The 22,785-nt window shown below is 47.2% G+C and overlaps 1 protein-coding gene across 1 annotated transcript in view; it reads right to left on the bottom strand.

Moving 5' to 3' along the window:
- Window positions 1-22,785, bottom strand: part of LOC147196892 (neurobeachin-like) — a 160,957-nt gene that overhangs the window by 22,906 nt on the left and 115,266 nt on the right. The window contains exons 40-43 of the mRNA XM_086124702.1: window positions 13,402-13,519; window positions 12,437-12,539; window positions 10,814-10,929; window positions 7,654-7,766 (exon numbers count right to left, since the gene is read on the bottom strand). Of these exons, the coding sequence (XP_085980828.1) occupies window positions 7,654-7,766; window positions 10,814-10,929; window positions 12,437-12,539; window positions 13,402-13,519 (450 nt within the window). The remainder of the gene's footprint in view (window positions 1-7,653; window positions 7,767-10,813; window positions 10,930-12,436; window positions 12,540-13,401; window positions 13,520-22,785) is intronic.

Below are 22,785 nucleotides of genomic sequence, written 5' to 3'. Positions count from 1 at the left end.
CGGCGACGTGAGTAAATGAAGCCGTTTGGGTCCCGAGTTACATCTGGCCACGAAGCCAAGAATAAGTTTATGGAGATCCGCGTGGATTTACGAGGTGATAATAGGCCCGCATGTGACTCGTATCGGGCCCAGCTGGAGCGCCGAGTGGGCTGCAAGGCGTCTTGCACGCCGTAAAAAAAAAGAAAAAGAAAAGAAAAACAGTTGTGGTGGATGATTCGAAAGTTCGACAGTGGGTACAAGTGAAATTATTGGGGTTTTTCTTGGTTTCATGACAAAAACCAGCTGCTGAGTAATGACAGCATGACAGAGGATAATACAGGCAAGCTACTTCCCCATGTTAAATGAGACATTAACCCTGATCTTGTTCTTTACGAGATTTTGCATTGCAAATATGACATTTTTCCATCGCTTCACACCCAAATTTGAAACCCTACCTCTGACTTTAAACCCTCAGTTACTTTGTCAAAGCCTAACCCTTGTTTAAAACCACAACACTGGGGTTACAGCCAGGCTCAAAAAACATCATTTGAAACCCTGACTTGAAAGCAGAACCTGACACGAAACTAAGGATGGGCGAGTACCGATACCCAGGTACCGTGTACTCATGGACGCAGCTGATAACACGTACCGATATTTAAGGCAATACTGTTATGGTGCAGCAGCGTGACACATCAGTGCAATCCATTCACTGCGTCAGAAAGAAAGGTCTTTAGTCACAATTTTGTGTGAAGCAAAATGGTATCGGTACTCAGTATCAGTGACTATCCAAAGGGTCATATGGGTATCGGTCTGAAAAAAAGTGGCATCGAACCTCCCTACTGAAAAGCCTAACTTCAAACCTTAACCCGGGTGTTAAACCCGACCTTGAACTCCCAGTTGAGGGTTCACTCGTAACCGTGGGTTGAAATTTGAAACTTTCACCCTTCCTTGAAACCCTATTTGCGGCTTGATAACTTCAAATCAAACTTATCGGCATCGTCAAACATTGACCGATTAGAAACCCTACCCATGCTCAACACCCCAACTTAAATCATGACCTTGACACACAAATTAGAATTAGTTGAAAACCCAAACACTGAGCTGAAACCCTGATTTGGAACATTATTTAAAAACCCTGACCCTCGTGTGAAACCCTAACTTGGGCTTTCATCACCCTGTTCTGTAACCCTCATGAAATGTAGTCCACCCCTGACTGCGATCCGCGTGCCGTTGCTGTCTTGACTGAAACCACAAACATGAAATCATCAAAATGATCCAATTCTTCCTTTCCCAAAACGTCTCCCGAAGTACAATCAAGCGACGTATTCGTTTCGATTGCGGGAGCGGCGTGAGGGGGAAACGCTTTGATTTTGCTGTCCAGGAAAGCGAGCGAGGCCGCAGATGTGATTTTTGTCGGGGGCTCGCTGTCATATTTGGGCAACGTTCACCTGACAGATGGCTGACGACGGCTGCGGTCGGCGGCGCTACACGCACGCGGCCGGCCGCAAACGGTGAAGCAAAATAAATGAAAGCTGACAGTTGATCCAATTCAGGAAGCATTTTCATGCATTTCCCCGAATCGAAGGAAGAATAACGAACCAAGAGGAACGCTGGGCCACTGGATTAGCATTTGCCATTCGTCACACGAGTCGGACTTGAGTCGCCGGGTTTCGGACTTGAGACTCGCTTGGCTACAAAAGACTCGACTTGATTTCGACATGAATGGGACTCGACAAGTCCAACCTGTCGGCATCTGAAAATCGCAATTTCGAAGACAGCGTGCCATTTGTTTGGATTCTGAAACAGGAGTCGTTTTTGTTTTTTTTTTGGTGGCGTCCGCATGAACGTGGCAGCCCATCGGCAGCGTCTCGTGTGGAATGCCAGAGCCACGCAGGAAGATAAAATGATCAAATGACGCAATCTGAATTCGAGATTCTGTTTTGGATCAAATCAGGAAAAGGAGAATGGTACCGTCCGAGAACGACTTCATCCGCCACAATCAAATCCGCAATGAAAGGTAAGACACGTTGACGACAAATTTCGGCCAACCGATAGCTGGTTAACCATTAAGTCAGCTTCGTGTCAGTTATTAAGCGTTTATTTGAGAAGGCAAAGTCAAAGGCAACATGACGACCAATTCAAGCACGATGCCGTTGTGATCGACGAGGTTAGGATCGCTAGCCATTAGCCAACGCCCAGCGGAGCTACTGAGAGCTCAGTGGCTCATTTGCGCCCGCATGAGGCGAGTGAGTACGATTGTTTCCCTTGTCTTGCTTAACTCTTGTCATGGGTCGACTCAAATTTTGGCAGAGTAACTTAGGACGTGCTTGAAACTTCAAAATGATGACACAATTGTGACTTACACAAGTGACAAGCATGTAGCGGCTGACCAATCTGTGGCTAATGCGAGAAGTTCACCCAGCAGTCGCCCTCACTGCATCAACCAAAACACTTGGTGGCCTCAAGGTCAAACACATTTTACAATGGGAGGGTCATTGGAAAGAAAAAAAAAAAAGTCCACCAATGGAATCATTCCATCCATCCAAAGTCAACAGCAGTCTGGGGATGACAAAACTCTCCTCTGTGCCGTTCTGAGTGACTTTTGGAGCAGGAAAAGGAGGCCTAAATGGAACCACGTGAAAACCAACTCCGGTGTCCGTCGCCGGCTTTGAAGCGAAGGCCAAACGCGCGCGCCGTGTTTGTCGAGGAAACCTCGCTTGGCACGTCACAATCGCGCAGTGTTGGTCCTGGCGACCGATGGCGTGTGAAGTGAACCGAGGGGCTCATACACATTGTGTAGGAGAAAGAAAATAAACAGTCATCTTTCGTCTGCGCCGCAAAGTCAAATTCAATTAAAGCTGAGCGCGGGGGCCCTTGCGCAGCCTCAACTTGGATCGCGCGATGTATGCAGCGTTGGAAGGAAAACCCGAGTGGCACGATTGCAACCGCACGTTTTTGGCGACGGGGGCGCCTACGCAGCTCGTCAAGTTGGTACCCTCGTCACGTACAAGATGTCTGGTCGGACCTGTGTTTTTCACATACGGCGTCGTCAAACTTGACCCGAACCGTTACGCCTTTATGCAATGACCAAAACGTAACAGTTTTCGCAATTTAGCGCCAGCTGTCAGTCGTGCTGATGACATTTTCATCTTTGAGAGTCCCCTTGAAAATGGCCAAACAGATGGTGGCTTCGGGTCAACTCATGATAGACCTGCCAATGAAATTTTATTTTCATTTCATATTGCTACGAAATAGAATCATATGGAGCCAGATACAAGGCGCCCACGCGCGTTCCAGCTGGAGAGCGCAATCCGTCCCGCGCGGGAGCACGCCCCACTTTAGATTTCACAAGGAATTACGCCGCGGCGCGTTGCGACGTCGGCACACGTCAGAGTCGTTTGCGCTCGCCTTGTCGGAAGGCGCTGCGGCCGCGGTCGCATGCAATCAGAGAGGCGGGCGCTCAAAAACAAAGCAGATGTGCGCCGAGCGAGGGCCACGCGAGGGACGGCCAAGAAAAGCTCCATCAGGGGAAAAGGGAAGCGGGGTTGTTCCCAAGACGACAAGTTCTCTCCGCGTCACACGCCATCTCTTCTCTGATTGGCTGGGAGAAGTCACACGGTTTTCCCGCATGTTGGCGCGTGGCTTCCAGTTTTGGATGCGTTGGTGTCCATGCATGAAACGTCGTGGAATGGCGATGCTCTATTTGCAGTGGTGATGGGTTTTTTTCCTATTGCTGTCATGATTGGCCTCCATAAGATGCACTGAAAAAAAAAAATGCTGTGTTGCAGTGATCATTTTAGAGTCTGAGCCCTGCGAGTCCCAGGGACTTGCTGATCAGAAAAGTATGAGTCCTCTTATGCATTTAGAGAGTCCCAAATTTCGAATTCTGAAATGGTCTACTTATTCAATTGCATATGATAATAACGCAAACAACAAACATTTCTATTGATAATAGGTTGATTTCTTATCGATAAACTCTGCAAACATTTAAATAAATCGGGCATACAAGATTATTATCGCAAAAAACGATCCAACTTTAGCTGCTTCCTCTGTGATATCTCCGCAATAAACCTTCGCAACACTTGTTTTAACGTTACACGACTTGGCGATCGTCTGCTTTCCACGCGGTGAAGGCCGACGATCTCGCCAATCTCGTCACGCGAGATCAAAACAACAATGGCGGCGATGATCAAACTGCGATCGTTGCTGGAAAAAAAGATTTACCGTAGTTTTTTTTTTTTTGGTGGGTTTTTTTGGGGACTGAGAAATTTCCTTACGTCCCAAAAACGCACATTATTTGGAATTGTGCGTCTGGCGGGAAAATTATGCATCTAGGACACGGGACGCGGAGGTCACGAGATGACTTGTGTTGAATTGAATCAATTTTATTTCGGCAGTGGTTGCACAAGATAAAATCATCTGGCTCCAGATACATTTTGAAGCAGACTAAACCGCTATTTGACGCAAAATCAAATTGAATCAATCCAACAAGATTTTTTTCTCAGTGTAGTGGCTGTCAGTAATAGCTAGCAAGAAGAGTCATCATGACGAACCGCGATGCACACATTGCACGTGTGCAAGTTGCGGTCAAGTGACGTGAAGCTTTTCTGACTAAATTCCGGCAGTTATGTTAATTACCATTAGCGATGAGGCCGGTATGATGACTGAGTCATGAGATGAGCGATCACAAGTACAATGCACGTGACTTGATACAACAGCAGCGCAGTTTTGGCTTCGTGTCGCGTGAGGCCGCAATATTTGAAAACAAAACAAACAAACAACTCGCATCACATGATTGAACAGCTATGAGGAACGTCAGCGTTCTCCTCGTCTGTCAGCCGCTTGTCAAGTCATCAGGAAATAATCGTTAGACTCCAAAGGTGCAACGCGTGGTGATGACCTGACATCCAAATATGCGGCGCCCGGGCCCGGGGGCGCCTCCTTTCACAGCCGACTGAATAGCCAAGCGGCAGGTAATCGCCGGCGAGCAGGTGAGCGGAATATCTGGCGGTGTGCAGCGGTTAAGTGCGGACGTTGAAACAATGCCGTCCGTCAAGCCGCGCTCAGCCGAGAGTGTGACAAATGAGACGTTAATGTGCTTTGTGATGTGTGGGAAAAGAAAGATCGCTGCCTCACGCGACACGAAAATGGAGAAGTGTCATTTGTTGGCTTGACGAGTGAAACTAAATTCTGCTTTTGCATTTTGGACATGGCGGTCGCCCCGAGTTCACTGATACTCTTTCACATTCGTCTTCAAACTCATTTTTCTTCTTTGGCTTTTGACTCGGCACGAGATTTGATTTTGAGTGTCAGTGTTTTTGTGCTTTCTCCTGTCTTCGTTATTCATTGATTGTTTGATTGCCGGTTGCTGTACGGATTCTTTTTGCTCCAGGCGCAACACTTTGTAGGCAGCGGTGGTTGTTTTAAGGGCTCTAGAAATGCAGTTAAATTAAGTTGAGCAAATCATCTCTCTACCGGGCCAGTGCCGGTTCTGGCAACGCCGTCATCCAAAACCGGTTCATGTAGGATTCTGCTCTGCCCTTGTTGTCACGGTAACCGAAGCCCAAATCTTGAGCACTTGAGCGGGTGGGCTGAGCAGGGTCCTCATTTGATTTCAGGGAAGTTGTTGGAGGACAGAAAATAATGTTAGTGTTCGTGTTCAAAGCATTCCAAAAGATTTTTTTTTTTATGGATGACATTACTTTTTAAATATGTCCTAATATATTTGAAAAATACGTCTGGCCAAAATGTTGCATTCTGTGCTGTTACGCATTGTCAATAAATTCCTAAAATGGCGACATTGGAATATTTATTTTTTCCCTATAAAGTATTGAACCGTTACTGTTTTAAGGATGCTGTCAGTGTCGACATTTACACTCATTTCGCCAGAACACGAGGCACACCTGCACAAGTTAACCAATATCATAAAGTTGCCTTTGCAGCCATTTCCGAAAAGTGTCATTCGGCTCTCGGGTGCGCCGAATGTCATCCATTATGGAGTGTGGGGGTGGGGGTGGGGGTGGGGTGCGCGCAGAGCCACGGGGCTCCAAGGACAACTGTCAAATGTTTCGGGCCTGTGAACTCATGCTAATGAAGGCAGCTCCGGCCTGTAAACAGCATGGGAGGATGTCACCGGAATACATTACAATACATAACCGTCTGCCTGGGGGCAGGTGGGGAGGAGGGAGGGGCACACGGACGGACGAACAGACAGACGGACAGGCGTGCGACCTCTCTTTCCTGAAGAAAAACAGCTCCGCAAATATAACGACGTGTAACAGGAGAATGTCGAGAAGACAAATTGTTTCATAAAGTTGAACGAAGCTAAATGTGACGGGCGTGCATTTTGCGCGTTCGTACGTCTTTGGGGGTGGAGGCGTGGCCTAGTCAGTTGGGTGAGGGTCGGTGTCTTCTGCACGCTCCTTGTGCGCGTTCTCATTTTGTATTTGTGCGCTTGACCGCTTGTACCGTTCAATCGACGGCTAAAAGCGCGCCAGTGACTGCGGCCCTCCTTTTTGTTTTTCACTTCACGCTAGCGTCGTCGTAAGCTCGTCGGTTGTACAAATGGTTTCAGATAGTTGTCATTTATTTTTGGGCTTTATTTTCCAGACGTTTTATTTGGCGTTTGAAAAGAGGGATAGCGACTCTTTGCTCCTGACTTTGTCCAAATTTGACATGCTAACACTGCGCCGCCACGCTAGCCTTGCAATTTTATGCTTGTACAATTTTTCTTTTTTATTGTCCCTCATACCTCAAATGCATTGTCTTGCGTTACACATGAACTAGAATTGCATTCTAGCCAGCCAAGGACAAAAAAAAAAAAAAAACTGCTGAGGATCAACGTGACAAAGTGAGTCAGTAAAGAGATGTGAGTCAGGAATGCGACTGTTTTCAGGTCAGTGAGCTCAACATTCTGAGAGAGAGAGAGATGAAGAGGGGGTGTGTGAATCAAGTAAAGCAGGCCAAAGTTTGCGCTAGAATAATCCGCTGTCTTTTCAGCCGCATCGGAGAACTAAACAAAGAGAAAACAAAAACCCCAAACTGAGCGCATAGTGTCGGCTTCAGCACGCCTGCCACCCTCGTGAGGAGAAGCGGCTCGGATCAGATATAGGATGGACGGAAGGATGTATTCAGCACGACACATTAGAATTGTCTCAACGGGAAATCTGGGCCTATCACAAGATTTCCAGCCCAATTTCCCACTGGAAGACATCGGATTTTGGAAATGTTCCTAATTTCTAGACCTGGGGTGTCAAACTCATTTTTGTCGCGGGCCACATTGAAGTGACCGTTTTCCTTGGAGGGCCGTTATGACTATCAAGAACAATGGTTGATTCAACGATTGTTTGAGTTACTGTAATGAGGGATTTGGTAACAGGAAAATGCTTACAATCTCTCTCTTATCTATTACATATGAGAAGTTGAAATTTTGGTCCAGATTTTAGCAATCATGGTAGAAGTTGACATGTTTGATTTGCTTTCGCGGGCCACATAAAATGATGCGGAGGGCCAGATCTGGCCCCCGGGCCTTGAGTTTGACATCTGTTCTAGACTCAAGAAACTTTTTTTTGTTGTTGTTCTTTGTCAGTGTATCATTCCCACGCCCCGACTGCAGTTCAGATCCCGTTTGAGAAGCCCGACAGCCGTCATATGGCGTGCTGTTGCGTGCGCTACCTTGGAGAGATCTCGGAAGTTAGCGGGCAGGGTGAGGTCCAGTTCCTGAGAGTCGTAGCTGGCCAGCACCCAGGGGAAGAGCGGGTAGCGGTTCAGGTCGTTGTACGTCCTGCCTGGACACAACAAAGCGGAGAGGCGGCGTGAGTGAAAGCCGGGGCGCGGGCCTCGCCGTGGGGGATCGGCGCGCCGCATTCCGACGGGCCACGCAAATCTTGGCGCCCTTAACCAGACGCGCTATATGAGAACGCTCGGCGCTTGCCCGCTGAGCAGAGAAGCCGCGCACGGGCCCGGGGTCAACCTCGGCCCGGCACGTCTGCTGGTTTTGATCCGCCTGGCTTGCCAGATGTGAGTCGACGCGTCCCGCGCTGCCAGCCGCAATATGGCTTTCAGATGGCAAAACGTGTCGGAAGAAATATGTGGGAAGATGCAGGGAACGTGTTTTCGCTTGTTTGGTCGAGACGCGCAACAGCTGCGGGGTCAGGAGTGAGCTGTCATCCGCAAGACTGTACGGACACTTTGGCGGATTGATTTTGGAGGCCAATCATGACAGCAAGTCGAAACAATGCGCGTTGAGCCGTTTCCAGTTGAAAATACACCGCGGGAATTGTTGGATCGGGACACGCGGCCAGCAGGCAAGCTACGCGTCCCCTCATCTGTCGAAACCCAAAACTAAAAAGAAAATAGAAAAAGAGTGTGAACTGTGAATCCCATGCACGCCCTCAAAACAGAAAAAGCACGACTTCTATTTTCACTCATGGAGGCAGCACTTCATCACCGTGAACCGAACAATCAATTAATTAGCTTAGCTCTTGGCTTCGGCCTGTTCCAGAGTCTGCATAGATGCTTGAAAATGCCAGATCTTCACCCACCCTGCCGAGCTGCCATTTAACTCATTCAGTGCCAGCCAATTCGAGACCAAGTCTGAAAAGACGTTTAAAAACGTCTTTGGGAGTGAATGAGTTTTAATAGGCAGGGGGAATGATGGTGTTGGGGGGAGGCTCCGACAACACTCGCTCACAGACAGACACACTTTGGCTGTTAAACTTTGCACTTGTAGGCTTGGCGGGAACTCCAGCGAGACATTTATTTGTATACAAGCAATGACACCATATTGTCTCTCATATTTCCACTTGAACATTCTTGTACACTTACTCAACTATGATAGGCAATGATTCCGTGATGCTAATGAATTAGCGAGGAAAAGGTTAAGATTTTTTTTAAAAGGTGACGTCAAAGTTCTGCAGAGTTTGGAAGCATCATCGCCACAAAGGAAAAAAAAAAAAGAAAAAAAAAAAGAAGCGCTGCGTCATTAAGGCGTCGGCGTAGCAAGAATCGGGGTGTCAGGATGTTAATAATAGCGGAATAGTGGTTAATTAGAAGAGCGCGTCCCCTTCGCACCTCTTTCCGGCACTTCTTCACCCCCACAGCCCAACTGTCTGCTTTCCTCCTGACGTGCCTGTCAGCCCGGGTCATTACCGGGGGATTTTTTTTTTCTTTTTCATTTAATGAATTTCCCGCATGTTTTTCCCTCCATCTTGCCTTTGCGTCTAATTAGCTGACAATAATGTATCGAAGGAGCCGAGCGCCGAGGCTAAATATAAATATGCATGAACGCGGCGGCGAGACGCCGGCGTGACACCTCTCAGAGCCGACGAGCGGCGCGGCGCGGCCTGGCTCGCCTTCCCTTGTTCGCTTCACTTCAGATCAGAGAGGAGACTGCCGAGTCTCTCCAATCCACACTCGTACGCTCTCGACGAGCCTAATTAGCCGGACGAGTGTGCGCTTCAAACAGCTCTCAACTAGCGTCGAGGAAGACCACTTAAGGACGAGGCAAAGAAACCGGGCCGCCGCCTGGCATACCTTCTGCGACGTCGCCAGTCACCGCACTCCTACGCCGAAGATGAGCGTAATTGCTTTCAACATAAAGCTTTCCGTTCCGATAAAATCTCTTCCGCGATAGGCCGAAAATGAGTCCAAATCAATGGAGTTGACTGATGGCAACAACATGAATGCGCGTACAAAACTACAGCTGCAATTAAGTGGCCACATCAGGCGGGGACGAGGCAGAACGAAGATATGCATTTTCTGCTTTTTAAATTTTTTTCGGGTTAAACCAATCCTTTCGACATTGACTTAAAGCTTCTGAAACAAGCCTCTAAATAAGTGCTTTTACATGTCCTTGTATGTTGCGCCTCATCAAAACGCATCAAAATAGTTGGCTTGTATTGCGCTTTTCCACCTACAAGGCACTCAAAGGGCTTCACAGAGACTTCTCATTCATGACATAGCATCAGGAGCAACTGGGCGATGAGTCATCTTGCTCAAGGACAATTCGACATAGTCACTAGGGCCGGGGATCAAACCAACAACCGCTTGGTTGGGAGAATATCACTCCATCTATCTTGTATCTATCTAACTGTCTGTGTTGCTAACTGTCTATCTATTTAGCTCGCTGTCAAGCTAGCTGTCTATCTATCTATGTAGCTATCCATCCATCCATCTATTCATCCATCTTCTGCTGCGACAGTCCCACCCCGGGTACGCCAAAGTAAAGTGAAACTAGATAAAGAAGTAAAAGGAGAGCTGCCGAAACAGTCCCAAAGAGATTTGCTAGGCTCACGTGACCTAGCGCGGCTAGTCCGAGGTCGAGCGAAGCTCCGTGCTACTCACAAAGAAGCAGCTAGCCATCAACGAGCTTCAGCTAACTACTAGAGCAGCTAAACACATTGCAGAGTCGCTCCTAAATGTTATCGACTGCCTAGTGGCGGATTACGAGAAAAGATAGAGAAGCCAGGCTAATTACTAAGCTAACATAAGATTGACACGGTTAGCGCGTTAAACACTGGAATTAAGTGCTTGGGTTATGGAGTCCCCTTTTCACAGACGTCAAAGTGCAAAATATCCAACTTTGAACAGAAAAATAGCAGGACAATTAAAAAGTGTCTGGGCTCTGGAGAGAATAAACTAATTAAGGTGCGACATCGACTCATTCACTTGGACGTTAGATTCGCTAACTGTAATCCAACCGCTTACTGCCAACGACATCTCGGTTGCATTTTTCAATGGGGAGGTGTGCAAGAGGTTCTCATCCGGTTTGTCTGTGAAATTCAGGTTTGTCAACCCCTGTAATGAGTAACAGGTCCCAACGCGGTCTTCTTACCTGCGATGGTGTTGAGGAACATGAGGTACTCAAAGTTGGAGATCTCTCTCCTCTGCCAGCGCTGCGTCATGTTGGATGACTTGAAGAGCTGCCGAGGGCTGGCCAGCGAGACCCGCCTGGAAAAGAAGACGTGCGGGCGGTTTTCAAACGTGCCATTTCGAAACCTGAGAGTGTGTATTCAGTTGCGGGGGAAGCTGGGACGTGACCAAAACGCCGAGCTTTGTGTCATGTCTGGCACGGACGGGTTGAACATGCGCTACGTCCGATGACTCAGCACTTCATCAATTAATGAATCAATCAGGGTTTGGATTTGAGCCCTGAGGTCTTAATTTGTCATTTTGGCAAGACATTTTGGACAATCGCACGCTTTGCGGAAACACACTTGGGAAAGGCCCTTTTCTGTTGCCAAGCGAGGTCCACAAGGTCACGCTTGGATGAGAACGCTGCGGAAGAACATGCGTAGCAAAACACCTTGGAAATATCTCTTGAGGATATTGAACTTTTATTTTTTGAATCGGTTAAAAATCAATGGCGACTTGACAAAATGAAAGATGTACATTGATCGAGGTAGTCAAGTGCAGCTGAGAGCTTGGGGACATTAAAAAAAAAATTGACAGCAATGACATGGAGGAACGTTAACCGAGGCGCATTAACGTGGCGATGACTTCAAAGACGCAACATATTCCCCAACAGGGGCCTTATTAAGAAGACTTGACATCCGTACCATACTAATTCCCTGCCAGCCATTTTCGAAGCAGTTTCCAATATTGCCAGAGCATTTTTGATCTTCCAAGAGCCAGGTCATATTTGCACACAGCCTACCAAAACACAGACTAGATTCTCTTATTTCACACAAAAGAATCTTTTTATTTTCTTTCGTGATTAGCAGTGGAATAAATTAAAAAAAGCCCCACCAGATTCTGACCCGAATGCAGAGAAAACGAGCTTTGGGAAAAGAATCTTATCAAGCAGGATGGTGCCTCTAATGCTATTTTATTTATTTATTTTTTACCTTTGTGACCTACTACTGTAGGGGGGGGGGGGGGGGGGGGGGAACAAGACTGAAAAAGGGCATTGGATGCCAAAATAAATTATTCACAACTATTCGTGGCTTTTTTTTTTTTTTACATGCGTTGGTCAAGCTGTGTAAAGCCCTTTCCAAGCCAGCACATTGGCAAATACAGTATAGACGGCATTTGCGTTCCTTGGTTTCCAGTTGACAAATCTAAAAATCCATCGTCACAATCTGTACTTTTTGACTTTTACTCAAGTATAGCAGTCAAATTAGAACTTTCTTTTTATATACAACTATGTGTACTTCTACTTAAGTAGAAAAATGTGTGTACATTTGCCTCTTTTTTTTTTTTTTTTTTTTGCATTGCGGACGAGTCAACGTCATGGTTGTAGCAAGAGCAAGCGTTGGCAGGAACTCTGTGGTCAGCAGGCTGTCAGCTAGGTCACCCTGGCCGAGGGTCAGCGCACAACAGTAAGAGTGCGCGATGGAACAAGTGCAAGTCTAGTTCCATCCAGTCTAGTTGCGCATAAATGCAAGTCTAATGCTCAAATAAATAAATAAATAAATAAGCCAAGCATCAGGACTTGCCAGAGAGTGCACCAGCCCACCTGTCTTGTGGGAGTCCATAGCTGGTCCCCACGCCGACTCGAGGAAGACTATGGACCGCTTTCTTCACTGTGGACTGGTCAGGGAAGTTAAACAGGACGGATGCTGTGAACGCACACACAAAAGAAAAACATTTGACCCTTCTAGAGCATTCTATTTTGGTTTGTTGTTCGATGAATATCAGCCCAATTTATTTATTTTTTTATAAGTGAGTCGTTAAATTAACCTAAAATGACATACTGTACAAACTTCCCGATAGTGTAGTCTCCTTTTATTCCTAATTCAGAGCTAGCATGTTTCAACTCCCTCTAGTTAGGACCCTGCATTTAGTTAAGGCACCCGTCTGGGCACCCTTTAGAGCAGAGGACCCCAGTTGTTGTGATTCACTGCAGCCTATGTGGGGCACAACACAAACATAAGCACTGAAATTCGTTCTTGAAGAATTACATTTGTTTTCTGTCTACACGGTGCTAGATTGATATTATTGAGTTAGTATTTACCTGTGTGGATCGTTTTTGTTATTTTTTTTAAATGCTTAAATTCAGTGGTTAAGCTAACAGTAGCCATTCTGTGTGTGGGAAAGAGAATGCGATGTACATCGAAGATAATATGGTGTATGTTGTATTCTATTAGCTAGATTTATTAGCAGTTATTTGTTTTTTCCTGTACCTTTATGCTGACGGCGACCCTATGCGGATTACTTTTCTACATATACCATTCATAACAGCTCTTATTTGTGTCTGCCAGAAAATTCGACATAAACCCCACCATAAAATGCCATCGGGTAACATTCTTTATACCTGAACCCTGTGGTGGGAAATACCTTTGGAATATACGGTTCCCACTTTTACTGAATTAGAACTTTCACACATACAAAAAAAAAAAACAACCAAGCAAACACGGCATTGCCGATGTACTAATAGAGGACCCAAGCCCCAAGATGTGATGCAATACAAAAATGGCGTACTTCTATTGGCCATGAAGACCTCCACGGCTGTGTTCTGCAGCAGGTGACACCTGGAGAAGACGGCGCGGATTTCGCTGAACATCCACTTCCCATGCAGACCTTCTGTGTACGCCAAAACCTGAGCCGGGACACATTTTATGGCACTTAGCAACTCAGTCTGACTTTGCTACCTTAAAGGAAAGCTTACGTAAAACAATGAGAGCCCATTAAGCCCCCGCCAGATCTCCACCATACAAAATGTACATGCACATGAAATCCATTATTTTAATGTGACAATGGATTTGTGAGTTGGCTGAAGCTTGGTCCTGAATCATCCCTTAATTGCCCCGCCGCTGGCCAAGACTGCTTGGGGGGGGATTTCCCATCATACAACTAAATCCGCTCTCCGCAGGCAGAACTATTCAAGGAGTATGGACTTCAAATCTGCTTTTCACAAAAAATGTGAAAGATTTATGGTGAATTTTTACAATTCAGAATACCAAAAAAAAAAAAAAAATTTTCTTAACTCATTCAGTACCAGCCAATTCTAGACCAAGTCTGAAAAGACGTTTAAAAACGTCTTTGGGAGTGAATGAGTTAATGTTTTAACCATCAAGTGTCTGCACAAAATAAAATCACCTGGATGCAAATCCATAACTTAACTAGATTACTGCATTTGGACCCATTCCGGGCATTCCCAAGTGAACCCCATGAGGCGTGTGACACATTAAGGGGAAAACAAGCACCCCCGCCCCTCCCCCCAAAAAAATCAATAAAAACATTGCATTGAAGGCCGAGGTGGCAGACGACAAAAGGACGGGAGCCGCAGGGCCGCGCGTATCGAAAAGTACGCCAATTGTTCTGACAGGTGAGAATGGGCCCCCCTCGCAGCGCCCCCTCCTTTTTCCATCTCGCTTCCCGCCGAACAATTTTATCCCGCGGCGACCTCATCTGCTCTCCCGGGTCGTTGCGGCGCCATCTCTTGAGAGGCATCGTGTGAGAATCAAGATAGAGCGCTAACACTGACGGCCAGGTGTGCGTGTACACAACCGTGTCTCGCAAACTTTATGGGGCGGTGCAAAAATTTCACAGCATGCCGGAAGAAAACAAGAAAAAAAAATAGATTTATACCACATTGAGATTTTGAAGTATTTTTGAGAATTTTTCCATGTACTTCCTACATTTTCAAACGATTTCTTTGTCAAAATAGGCTTGTAATTGTTTTTAACATCCGTGGATGTTGACGCCGTTTTTTCACAGTTATCAAAACGTGCCGTGCGCTGCAGGTACGTCAAAAAAAAGAGTAAGAATTCGGGGTGTGCCTCTCTCCACCAGGGACGATTCAATACGATTCTCCAGACGTGGGTATAATCCGATCCAAGGGTGTCACCGTTTTAAGATGTTGCCATCCGTTTCCATTCAGGCACGTTGGTTGGCAATCATGCATGCGAGGTCTGCGGGCACTTGAAATAAGTCCGTGGATCTGACTGCATGTGAAGCACGAGAGCGAGCCGTTCGGCTCGGTCAGTTCTGACGCTAATACTCATTGCAAAATAGAGAACGCCGGCGGTGTGCAGCAGGGAGCGCGTGCCCGCCGCCTTAATTTCTCCACGGAATAGCCGGCCGGCCGACCCCGCCGCCGCCGCCCGGCTCTCTGGAGCTCAATTAAAATTGGATTAGATGAAGATAGCGGATGTGCAAGCGCCGCATCCCTCAACTGATGCTCCCCTCCAGGGTAATGCCCCCCCCCCCTCTCATTTGACACCTCTGCAAAGCACCACGACACAGCATCCCCCACCCCCTCCCCCAACTCAAACAGTTGTCATAGTGACAGCGCGGGCCTAGAGGAGGGGCCAGGGGTTGATTGCTACGAGAGGACGGCAGGTGAGGGTCGGGTTTTTTAAAGCCCCCTCCTCATCTTTCTTTGCTACGTCCAGATGTTGAGGGGGGTGGGGGGGGGGGGGGTGCAAATCTGCTGTGTACAACGTCCAAAGGCATCATGAGGAGGTTTGAACAGCTTGTCAGGTGAGATGTGGCATTTCCATGACCGTATTTGGGCGTTGCAGTCCACTCTTTCAGCGCTTCCTCATTCGACAACAAAAACGTTGTATTCATCTCAAATACATTTTCAGTCAATGGATCGACTCCGAGGACAGATTGGCGAGAAAGCATGTCTGCCTCACAGTTCTGAGGTTCCGCGTTCGAAAATGTTTGCCAGAATTATTAAACAGCAACATCGCTTCATAAACATATTCCATTGGATGGATTATTATTATTTTTTTTTTTTTTTGCTTTTGAAAATTCAGACCCTGAAGACAGTTTCAAATCTGAGATTTTGGTGGGTGTGTCCATCATGAGCAAGTCCACAAAGAAGTGTCGGCAAGACTGAAAATGCAGTTTTACAATTATTTCTCGGGCTTGTTAAAGCACCAACTAGATCTGGAGATTTTGTCCATTTGCTTCTACATTTGAACAACAGTTAAGTATACGTGGCAAGATAGGTGACCCTAAATTGCTTTTTTTTAAGAAAGCATCTTTTTTTTGCTCAATATTTTGTCCAAAAGGACTGCATTTATCAACAGCAACACAGCCTGATGAATAATCAAAACGGAAAGCCCTGTAATCAGTGTGACCTCGAAATGTGACATTTGGGAGGCATGTCTATCATGAGTAGTGCCACAAAAAAAAAGTCTCAAGAGGTTATGCCTGAAAAGACACAGGAAGTCGTTTTTGGACTCAAGCAGCCATTTTGGGACAAACTTGTCCTCAATATATTATCTGATTGCTATTAAATTTAGACAACTTATTCTAACCGGACTACTTTAGCAAGCGTTCCTCATTAACACACACACACACACACACACACCCGCACAAACACAAAAAAAAGTCACGTTTCATAGTTTTCCATGCAGTTTCTTTCGGACCACTGCCCTGTCCAAGTGTACATTTCTGTGGCGTGACAAAGCGCAGGCCAAAGGGCGAGCTGTCAACAAAAGGGAGGCTAAAGACCAAGTGAGGGAGGGAAGTGGGGGGGGGGGGCTGATTTCAAACAGCCTCAATCAGAAGATTTGTCATAACAACAAAGCTTTTCGGGCTCGAAAGCCAACGCACGGCGGCCCCTCCCTCGCCATGTCGACTCGGTGCGTTGACAAAGCCCAGCGCTGATGTGTGTGTGTGTGTGTGTGTGTGTGTGTTTTCTTCAGGAGGCCCAGCTGTAAAAAATGCCATTTAATGAACCTGTCTGCCGAAGCCGTCCCCTGCCTGTCAGAGGTGTCAGCCGCTGACGAGCGCTGGGGACGGCCGCCTCCAGTCACAGACAGGCCTGCCAGCTGGAGGCTTCGGCCCCAATCTAATCACGCCACCAGGAAGGGACCGGCGCTCTGCTCTTGGTCTGTCACGCTCAGGGCTGCGGGAGGGAGGAGAGGAGCGGCGTGGGCGCTCGATGATGGAACGGGTGAGGTGGGGTGGGGGTGGGGGAGGGGGGTTTGCCGCCCAAGCCTTTTGTCTCCGCGCAGGTCCCCGCCGCGCATGCGCCGGGCGGCTGGGAGACGCACAAGGCTGGCCCGCCGTGCTGCACGTGACGCAATTCAACATGGCCCGCCTCTCCTTCCTGACTCGACGGAAGCAGCACGGTCACGGAAAACAAAAAGATTCGGCGTTGTCGCTCATTCCTGTTAGCCGACTCTGAAAATTCGAAACATTCCACAAGCATCGTTGAGATCCTTACAAAGGCCGAACCAAAGTTTCGTCATTTATTTTCTGTCTATCCGATGACAACCGTGCCTGGAGGTCGTGTTCCTCCTGTTATCTTTCTTGTTTGGGCGAATTTATTACTTTACTTTATTTATTACTACTACAATTTCTCATTGAGTCACTGTGCTTAGCGTCCGATGCGCTTAAGCATAAATACTCAAGTAACTACGGTATGAACCTTTGCTTAGCTCTTTTTTTCCCCCCTCTATTTGCAGTGAAAACTGCACTTTTCCTCAGGTGCCGCCATTTTGTTTAGCCCGGAAGCGAATCTGCCGCCCGGCCTTTTGTTTCCCTTGCACGCACGCGCAGCCGACACACGTTCGCATCCTCCCGTTCGCCTTTGCGACCTGACGTCGGGCGACATCACCGCCGCCGCGCGAAGCGGAAGCGCCTCGATGAGGAGGCGGCGCGCAGGTGACGCCGGCGTTTGAACCCGTCTACGCCAGCCTAACGTTAAGACTTTCAAACACCGGGCGCCTAACGCGCAGGGAAGGGACTCTAATCACATGTGACTGCCCGGTGGCTTCGACTGCACATTGGCCGTGATGGATGTTATTAATAAATCGAAACGGGGGTTGTGGAAATCCGCCTGCAATGGTCTGCATATTTTTCTCCTCGATGGGAGAATAATACAATTGGGGCGTGCCGGATATATTTATACGGGTTGAGTGGAGCGGTGTGACAGAGGGCATCTCGGCACTCGCTCACTCTGCAGATTTGTCTAATAGGCCCGGTCCCGTGGTGGAAGAAGGAGGGCGGGATTACCCCTTACAGCCCCTTTTCCATTGTACCGTTTCGACCCCGAAACAGCCCGCTTCCGTCCTGTGCCATCCCTTTTCCGTTACGCATTGGTGCTTCCGTGTGGTTCCAATGGAACAGTTCCCGAGAACCTCTTCCGACCTGGTTCTAGAATGCAGGATGACATCGCCGTCATCTGATTGGCCGCATTTCTTAAGCAATCCGCAGGCCCATTTCCTGGTTTTAAGCAAGCGCCACGTCTTCAAAATACAGTATATACAGGACACGTATATTGCGTTTTACAACAGTACTTAACCATATGTAGCGGTGGATGGGATGAGTGAGCTTGCGGTTAAAATTTTCACGAGCCACGCACACGTCGCCAGATGTCATTTAATTGAATGGAGTGAATGAGAGCGAGCGCCGTCTTTCAACGAAGCCGCTTGAATTTCTTTAACATACCGCAAGAGGGACCCCGCGTAACAATAATAGTGCTTGTACCGCACTGCGGCACGAGTTCGAAACCTAAGGCACATTTTCCAGTGTGAAAGTTATACGATTACAAGAATAAAGTTGTAGTTTTGATATTTGCTTTTTAAAATATGGTCACATGTTGCCGCCTTTTCCTGCAGATTGATTGAGTGACTGGATGGCGCCCTCGAGATTACGCCGCTGCCGGTCCAATGGACCCCCAAAAACCATGTGAGTGACTCGCTGCAGCGATTTCTGGTGGGAAAAGCCAAAAGTCACAACAAACTGTTCAATAAACATTAGAATTTAAGTTGCAAATCCGAAACTGTACTGAACTAAAAATGCGCACAAGAGGATGCTGCAAATTAAAAAAAAAAAAAAAAAAGAATGAATGAATGGGGAATAAAAAGTAAATGATTGTCGCCAAACGCACCAAAGTTCAAGTCAGTGTTGCATCAGGTAACTCGGGAAGAGTTTTCCTGCGGCAACAAGAAAGTAACGCCGCTGCATTTAACTTGAAATAAAGCGGAGTCGACAGCAATGGCCACACTTTCACATTAATCCATTTTTCCATGCCGCAAAGAATTAGCGCATCAAAGCACGTTCCCATCTGATCCTTCGCTCACTGACAACTGTTTTGAAGCCTCTTCCAAAATGCGATTCCGCTGCACTCGGATAGGCGCCGTATATAAATACACTCCGCTCCGGTTGAGGCCCGTATCAGGAGTTGAATAAAGTAGGAAGACTCCGAAAGCAGGTATTGGTTGGAGGTGGGGGAGGAGGAGGGGGGGGGGGGCGAGGGGGGAGATGGAGATTTGCATAATCAGTGTCAGTCTCCATTTGGGAGAGAGCTGGAGTGTGGCGGGATGACACGGCGTGGCTGCTCGGGTAGAGACCGGTGGGATAAAGCAGATGAATATGCATTACATACACTGACACTTCACTGGCCCGCACGTCCGGCCAAGTTTGTCAATAGCGTTTATGTCAGCGACGCCATTTTGCGCGCATTAGCGAGGCCCCGCAAGCGCCGTCTGCAAGGTGGGAGGAAACACTTTTATTTTTCTCACTACCTCCTGCTTACTTCTCTCATCACATTTGTTTTTGTTTTGTTTTTCCATTTACCCTGTTCGAATCACTTACTATGCCATCAAAAGACTCACTCTGTCACGACATCGGAAAAATCAGAAACTGGACAAGCAAATGAATAAAAATCGGCCCACGAAAGCACTTTTTTCACCAAGTGACCTCGATTTGGGTGAACGAAAAAGTCTCAAGGGCTCGTGCCGTGACAAAAGTCTTCGAGGAAATCTCTTCAAATGGGAAGCAAGTTTCCCAGGAAAAGGGCGCCACTCGCTTGATGGGCTGTTTGGGCCGATGCCATCTAATGTGGGCGGAGCATTGCGACAAACGTGTGATGGTCCTTTTTCAGGAAAGAAATGCGAGGAAAAACAAAAATTGGCTTTTTGACTGGTCAACAGCAATTTTGCTTGATCTCTCTCTCTCTCTCTCTCTCTCTTAAGTCAAACGGGTTGCTAAATGTCCCTTTTTTGACGAAAAACAGGTCATAGCCCAAAAAATGTGACCATAATGGCAAATGTTAAATGGAGCGCACTTACAAAGCGTAGGTAGCGCTCTATCCACACCAAATGTTTTCCGAAGGGCTTCACCACACCTCTTCACTATTTTGAAAACATATCAGAGTTGTACACCGACGTGCTGAAACAGCTGCGTCAATTTAGGGACTTTGGGTTTCCTTTTTAGTTGAAAATAACTTCTTATAACCTGCTGGATACTTCTCGTTGTACGCTTTTTTTTTTTTTTTTTTTAGCTAGCCAGTGCTAATAAGCTAACCTGGGAGATTTTGGCAATGTGGGCAATTACGCGCAAAGACCCATGAGAGAATTAAGTGGTCCACAACGTTGATTATTTTTCTTTTTTAGTACTGGTTGACGTTTGCCTTCCTTTTAGGCATCGAGCAGCTCATACCCAAGTTCCTTGCTTTTTTTTTTTTTTTTTTAGCTAGCCAGTGCTAATAAGCTAACCTGGGAGATTTTGGCAATGTGGGCAATTACGCGCAAAGACCCATGAGAGAATTAAGTGGTCCACAACGTTGATTATTTTTCTTTTTTAGTACTGGTTGACGTTTGCCTTCCTTTTAGGCATCGAGCAGCTCATACCCAAGTTCCTTGCTTTTTTTTTTTTTTTTTAGCTAGCCAGTGCTAATAAGCTAACCTGGGAGATTTTGGCAATGTGGGCAATTACGCGCAAAGACCCATGAGAGAATTAAGTGGTCCACAACGTTGATTATTTTTCTTTTTTAGTACTGGTTGACGTTTGCCTTCCTTTTAGGCATCGAGCAGCTCATACCCAAGTTCCTTGCTTTTTTTTTTTGAAAGACTGAGCATGTGGGGCTTTCCAATAACGCTGGTCTTTTTTTCTAATGCCGTGTTCCCTAATTATGATTAAGAAGAGCTTGAACATGCGCGTTTACACCGATTTCCTCCCCCCGTGCCTGTAAGTGTAAACCTCTTGAAGCGCGCTGGAGTTTGCTAACAAAGTCAAGAGGGGAGCCCGCCACCCCCAAGAAGACACTTTAGAGAGGCCATCAAGCAGATAAACAGCTTGAGAGTTTGGAGTATAAGGAGCTTGGGGCCCATCTTTTCTTAATGGGACTTTTTCCAGAGGCTTGTCAGCCTTAAGATGACTGAAATCTTTCCTGGCCGGGATGCCACCAAGCTGCCGCGGCGAGTGCCAAGCTGATCGCTTTTGATCCCGCTTATCTTTTTTTTTCTTTTTTTTTTTTTTTTAATGGTGGCGTGGGAGGGAAAGGAAAGGGACGGAGAGAGAACAAGACAGGGATGGAGGAGAGCAAGCAAAGCAGTTGGACGGGCGGCGCTGATGAGCAATGAGCCGCCCCTCCATTAATCTTGTCTGCCTCACCTTTGTTGCCTTTCACAAACGGCCTCATCCATTCTCCTTTTATCCTGCCAATTGCTTGATCATATGTCCCACATTTCATATCATTCTCCCCGTCACCTGCGGCACATCATGCAGGAGCAAAGCGGCCCCAATGGGGTGGACGCCCTTTGAAGATTATGCCGGGCTACACCTCCATCGGGAGCGTCATTTTCGCAGGCATCCGGCGGAATTAGCTCGACTTATCTGTCTGCCTGGGAAAAAAAAAAGGTGGAACAGGTTCCTTATCGGCTCCTCTGCATAAGAGGGGGGGGGGGGGGGGGGGGGGGGGACTTGTAAATGCAAATGTGCGCCTTTTGTCAGTAGGCGTCACCCCTCCGGGGTTGAGCGGGGCCACGCCGGGCCGAGGCTACGGTAATCCGGCACTGCAGCGCGGCCGATCATTTGTGCCTTATCCTCATGTAATGATAGCGTTCACGTCTTTTTACTCACGCTAATCCCGCCACCGAAGCGAGGAAATGTCCCGGCTGAGGTTTGTTAGCGGGCGACTAGTTTGTCAATGAGTTGCTGAGACCATGTTCGACAGGAAAACAAAATGGCGGAATTTGTCAATGTAGCCGAGGAAGAAGGAATTATAGTGCAACTAAAAAAAAAACACCCCATCCAATCCCACCCTTGCTGCCTGTTTTGAGGACGCGGACCTTTTTATGCAAATGAGCAACGACTCACATTTGTCTGAGATTTTCATGGCCTTTCAGTGATTTCGATATTCAGGAATTTGCATGTGGGCCTTTCAACTAAAAATGGGGAAAAAAGATTTGTCTTCAAGAAGACAAATTTCCACATTTCCCGTGTGTGGTGTCAACACGTGGCACACTTTCAAAAATAACTGACGCGTCACGAATTGCTGCACAGTTTTGCTATTTGCTGGTATTTTTTTTTCTTTTTTCAGCTTTTCACTTTCAATGTGGCGCATGTAACATGTTGAAGATGTATCTAAAACATATTGGAATGGATTTTAGGGGCCCGAGCTCCAAAACTCACTTTGTAGCGGCCATTATAAATTGAGAAAAAAAAAAAAAAAGCACCCTGGGCACCAGTTGCATGGATCCAAGGACCCCGGTGTACTTGAACCCCGTTCAACGTGACATAAACGAGGAGAGCTGTTCACAGAATTTTTCTGGAAGCAAGTGAAATACGCCCCAAAGTGTGATGGCTTTGGCAAAGACTTTTGAGACCTTTGTGGTCGTCCGGCGGGGATCCCGGCCATCGCCCGTGCCTGCCAACCGACGACTCCCTTCCCTTCCCCTCCGCCCTCGACAAGCTGCTTTGGCGCGCTGTGATTTGACTAATTACGTCGGATTAGAGCATATTCACGCAAGATGTTCTCTCGAGGGTCAACGACACGACGCTCTCCTGCCCCCCCCTGCATGCTATACACAAACCAGCCACTAGGACAGAACAAGGCTACTCACTCATCTTTTCATTCGGTCCACCCAGTGAGATACAACGCGAGAGCTGGTGAAA

This window comes from Hippocampus guttulatus, chromosome 12 (assembly GCF_054856545.1).
Source record: "Hippocampus guttulatus isolate MCC_2025c chromosome 12, RoL_Hgut_1.0, whole genome shotgun sequence".
In the NCBI taxonomy this organism is placed as follows: Eukaryota; Metazoa; Chordata; class Actinopteri; order Syngnathiformes; family Syngnathidae; genus Hippocampus; species Hippocampus guttulatus.
The sequence above is the reverse complement of the archived record's forward strand: the minus strand, read 5'-3'. Positions and strand labels throughout refer to the sequence as shown.